Source organism: Cherax quadricarinatus, chromosome 62, assembly GCF_038502225.1.
Source record: "Cherax quadricarinatus isolate ZL_2023a chromosome 62, ASM3850222v1, whole genome shotgun sequence".
NCBI classification, from domain to species: Eukaryota; Metazoa; Arthropoda; class Malacostraca; order Decapoda; family Parastacidae; genus Cherax; species Cherax quadricarinatus.
In genome coordinates, this window is record NC_091353.1 from 12,923,225 (window position 1) to 12,928,448 (window position 5,224).

The 5,224-nt window shown below is 43.2% G+C and overlaps 1 protein-coding gene across 1 annotated transcript; it reads right to left on the reverse strand.

Annotated features, from left to right (window-relative positions):
* Window positions 1–1,484: 1,484 nt before the first annotated feature.
* LOC138854557 (uncharacterized) lies at window positions 1,485–3,248 on the reverse strand. The gene is made up of 2 exons (XM_070098512.1): window positions 3,036–3,248; window positions 1,485–1,936 (listed from the first exon to the last, which is right to left on the reverse strand). Exons 1-2 carry the CDS (start codon window positions 3,160–3,162, stop codon window positions 1,485–1,487), a joined length of 579 nt encoding a protein of 192 aa, XP_069954613.1. The 5' UTR covers window positions 3,163–3,248.
* Window positions 3,249–5,224: the final 1,976 nt, after the last annotated feature.

Here is a 5,224-nt window from a genome sequence, read left to right on the forward strand (position 1 = left end):
ATTGCTATGGATCCCATCACACATTGGATTACTCCTTCATGATAAAGTTGATAAGTTAGCCAAGAAGAGTACCCAGAAGGAGAATGTAGAATATAACTTTGGTATATCAGTGTCCAGCATTAGGAATAATATTAGGAGAGAAGTAAATAATGAAAATGATTATAGGAATGCAGTTAGAAGCCTGAGTAGATCTATAACCCACTATGATAACATGAACGTAGATAAGTATGTTTATGAAGCAACTTGCAATGTGAACACTGACTGATGTTGTAGTGGCCAGGCTTAGGCTTGGTTACAAGTACTGACTGATGTTGTAGTGGCCAGGCTTAGGCTTGGTTGCAAGTACTGACTGATGTTGTAGTGGCCAGGCTTAGGCTTGGTTGCAAGTACTGACTGATGTTGTAGTGGCCAGGCTTAGGCTTGGTTACAAGTACTGACTGATGTTGTAGTGGCCAGGCTTAGGCTTGGTTACAAGTACTGACTGATGTTGTAGTGGCCAGGCTTAGGCTTGGTTACAAGTACTGACTGATGTTGTAGTGGCCAGGCTTAGGCTTGGTTACAAGTACTGACTGATGTTGTAGTGGTCAGGCTTAGGCTTGGTTACAAGTACTTCTGGCAGTTTGGGAGACACAGATGATAATCAAACTAAATGCAAGTTATGTGATCAGGCATATGGTCACTGTCTTGAACACTATGTGCTTAATTGTTCACTTATTGAGGAATACAGATACAGACAGCATAATAACCTATGTGACATGTCAAGATATCTTATTAATAAAAATATGATACCAGGCATACTAAGTAAATTTCCTAAATTTGCTTGTAACAGATAAGTGAACTGTTGTTATGTAGATATAAACCCATATGTGCACCTGTTAACCCTTTTGGGGCCTAGTTCCTAGGTTTTTTGTGTATCCACATGCGCTTGCGCTACCCTCCACAGGATGGATATGGGGTGCACAATAAACTAGCCACTTCAGTGGCAAAATCAAATCAATCGTCAAAATCTGAGACACTCTCTGCTGACTGTGCTACAGTAACAGAGTCGTCCTGGGTTCCAGCGAAGGTTGCATCCTTCAGGACTTCCTCTACTGACTCTCCTACAGTCAAAGCAGAGTCATCCTGGTCTCCAACAAAGGTTGCATCCATCAGGACTTCCTCTACTGACTCTCCTACAGTCAGAGCAGAGGCATCCTGGGTTCCAGCGAAGGTTGCATCCTTCAAGGCTTCCTCTACTGACTCTCCTACAGTTAGAGCAGAGTCATCCTGGGTTCCAGCGAAGGATGCATCCTTCAGGACTTCCTCTACTGACTCTCCTACAGTTAGAGCAGAGTCATCCTGGGTTCCAGCGAAGGATGCATCCTTCAGGACTTCCTCTACTGACTCTTCTACAGTTAGAGCAGAGTCATCCTGGGTTCCAGCGAAGGTTGCATCCTTCAGGACTTCCTCTACTGACTCTCCTACAGTCAACATCCTGGGCAGGGTCATCCTTGGTCTCCAGTTAGCAAAGGTCCAGAGAAGGTTGCATCCTTCAGGACTTCCTCTACTGACTCTCCTACAGTCAGAGCAGAGACATCCTGGGTTCCAGCGAAGGTTGCATCCTTCAAGACTTTCTCTACTGACTCTCCTACAGTTAGACCAGAGTCATCCTTGGTTCCAGCGAAGGATGCATCCTTCAGGACTTCCTCTACTGACTCTTCTGCAGTTAGAGCAGAGTCATCCTGGGTTCCAGCGAAGGTTGCATCCATCAGGACTTCCTCTACTGACTCTCCTACAGTCAGAGCAGAGACATCCTGGGTTCCAGCGAAGGTTGAATCCTTCAGGACCTGTACGTTGCGTTTCTCCACTTGTCCATCGACCAGCGCCTGGTCTTCCTGCTGGGATCTAAGAGTAGTCTCATCCTTCAAGACTTCTTGTATGCTCTTCTCCAACTGACCTGCAAAAGGAGGTTACAACGTCATTATCATACGCTCCAGTATAAAACCATATAAAAACAATAAGGAGAGCTTTTATGACGAGAGTGAGGCTCAGATTACGACATGTAGGAGAGGGAATGAACATGTTTTTCTTTTATTAAAGTTGGCCTTGTATAAAGATGTGTAAAGTTATCTTGGTTGTTTAATGTGTTTATATATAAAGTCTGACCGAAATGCTCAGGGATGTTAGTGGCTTGGTTTGTACTTAATAGTTTATAAACTGTGAGTCACACATTGTAATCTTTGCAAAGACAAATATTTTTTATTGATATTTGTACAAATTCCCCTCATGGAAGGTTCCTTGATGCTGGTGAGGGGCTCTTGATCTAGGGAATTGGATCTGTGCTCCAGTTCCCTGAATTAAACCTGAATACCTCCCACATCCCCCCCAGGCGCTGTATAATCCTACGGGTTTAGTGCTTCCCTCGTGATTATAATAACAATAATATGTACAAATTGAACGCTTGAGTGTTGGCATAATTTGTTCGCTTAAGACTTGCCTAGTATGGGCCAGTAGGCCTACTGAAGTGTTCCTCAGTTATGTTAAAAGTTCATTAATGTTATATAATCAAGAAAAGATACACCAAATAAGCTTTCATTGGGTAACGTTACACGACTCAAGATATCCAGGTGTTGCTCATGTGTCTAACTTTCATCAATGTGAGCAATTTTAACTTGCTTACACAGCCTCAAGACTGGATGTGACGTAGTAATTCCTGCCTCAGGAACTTAGCTGTCCCTTTTCACCCATCAGTAAAATAGGTACCTGGATATTAATCGACTGGTGTGGGTCGCATCCTGGGGACAAAATTGACCTATTTTACCCGAAACGGTCTGAATAACAAGGGACTTTTTATATAGTAGTATGTCAGCTAGGCTTGTATACCTTGTACCTGTACTTATTAAAGTGTCCGAGTGACTCCTGCAGATTTCAACATAGTTGCGGCTAATCATTTTCATCTAGACAAGACCTGATTACCTCCCAATCCTGGAGCACTGCTACCAGCACCCTTACTCCTTTAGCGCTTCCCTTTGAGTATAATAAATTAAATTACGTACCGTTTTTGGTGATGGCGAGGCTATCCTGTTGGCCATGGTTGTAATATGCAAAAGCTATGACCACCATTAACCCCAACACTAGTAGCAGCTTGTGTGTGAACCATGGTGACCGCTTGCCACTTGCCATCCCTCCACCAGTGGTGTAAGTGGTAATATACCCCCACTGCAACGCGGTGTGACGAGGAAGGTGGGTGGATAAGGGTCTTCAGAAGAGGTATGAACTGGCCACAAAGCCTAGTGCCTCTTAAATATCTTTTTATGTATTGTCTACGGCAGCAGGTGTCGTGTGTGGACACACCTGTGTGTACCAGCCCAAGCTGGTACACGCTGCGCCACACATCTGCTCACCATACTGGCTGTGGAAAATTACATTTATCTGGATGTAACCCATAATGTACATACCAGTAAATGGTAACAAAGATAATTATTATTTATCAAAGTTACATAGACAAGTAGGAATTTGGGACACCTAGGTCACAAAAATGTCCCCCTTAGATACCTACCACTGTCATATTCAACAAGTTGCTCTGGACCTATTAATTACAAATGAAATGTGCATCACCAGGAATTCTGGTAATATATAAATTTGTGGACTGTATATTAAAATTAATAAATGATCATATATATACACATATACATAACAGAAGGAGAATATATCTTAATATCACCCACCAATTTGACTGGAGATCTGGAGATCAAGGTGTATCATACTCAGAAAACCTCACTGTCTATACATGAAAATAACACTGGCCAGAGTTACAACCTAAACAGACTTATCTGAGGTTCCTGGAGCTGTCTTGTCCAGTCGTCTGATATCTCAAGTTATGCAGGAATGCACATCCAACAATTTCGACTCCTATTTGAGAGGTGTCAGCCCAATTTAACCTCTAGAGCACGAAAATTCTTCCGATTATTCACTATTGAAACACCAACGTCAAAGACCTGGGAGTGATTATGTCGGAGGATCTCACCTTCAAGGACCATAACATTGTATCAATCGCATCTGCTAGAAAAATGACAGGATGGATAATGAGAACCTTCAAAACTAGGGAGGCCAAGCCCATGATGACACTCTTCAGGTCACTTGTTCTATCTAGGCTGGAATATTGCTGCACACTAACAGCACCTTTCAAGGCAGGTGAAATTGCTGACCTAGAAAATGTACAGAGAACCTTCACGGCGTGCATAACGGAGATAAAACACCTCAATTACTGGGAGCGCTTGAGGTTCCTAAACCTGTATTCCCTGGAATGCAGGAGGGAGAGATACATGATTATATACACCTGGAAAATCCTAGAGGGACTAGTACCGAACTTGCACACGAAAATCACTCACTACGAAAGCAAAAGACTTGGCAGACGATGCACCATCCCCCCAATGAAAAGCAGGGGTGTAACTAGCACGTTAAGAGACCATACAATAAGTGTCAGGGGCCCAAGACTGTTCAACTGCCTCCCAGCACACATAAGGGGGATTGCCAACAGACCCCTGGCAGTCTTCAAGCTGGCACTGGACAAGCACCTAAAGTCAGTTCCTGATCAGCCGGGCTGTGGCTCGTACGTTGGTTTGTGTGCAGCCAGCAGCAACAGCCTGGTTGATCAGGCTCTGATCCACCAGGAGGCCTGGTCACAGACCGGGCCGCGGGGGCGTTGACCCCCGGAACTCTCTCCAGGTAAACTCCAGGTAACGTTTGTGTTGACTAGTTCAAACATGGCGAGTCTCTTCTGTGCAGGCGCAGTTTCCCATTTTTTATAACAAATTTTATTAAATACAATGTATTACACTAATTTACATAAAAAATACACTGTATTTTTTCTGGAAAATACATTATTTTACACACTGCGGCCGGGTGGAGTTCGTTGCTAAACGACTCAAATTGCTCATTTGGCAATGGTGGAGGACCTGGGTACATATAGGATCTGGCATCCACACGGCGACATATTACACAAGATTTAATCACCCTTTTTACACTTTGCCATCCTTGTGGAATCCAGAAAGTTTCCCTAATACAATTTAAGGTATCTTGTACCCCACCATTCATTACATTTTTATGGGCATTTAGAACAATTAAATTTGTTAGATGATGAGTTTTGGGCAGTAAGATAGGGTGTTTAGCATAATCACCCAATTCAGCATATTGTAACCTACCTCTGCACCTAATTACATTGTTCTCTAAATACAGCCCCAAT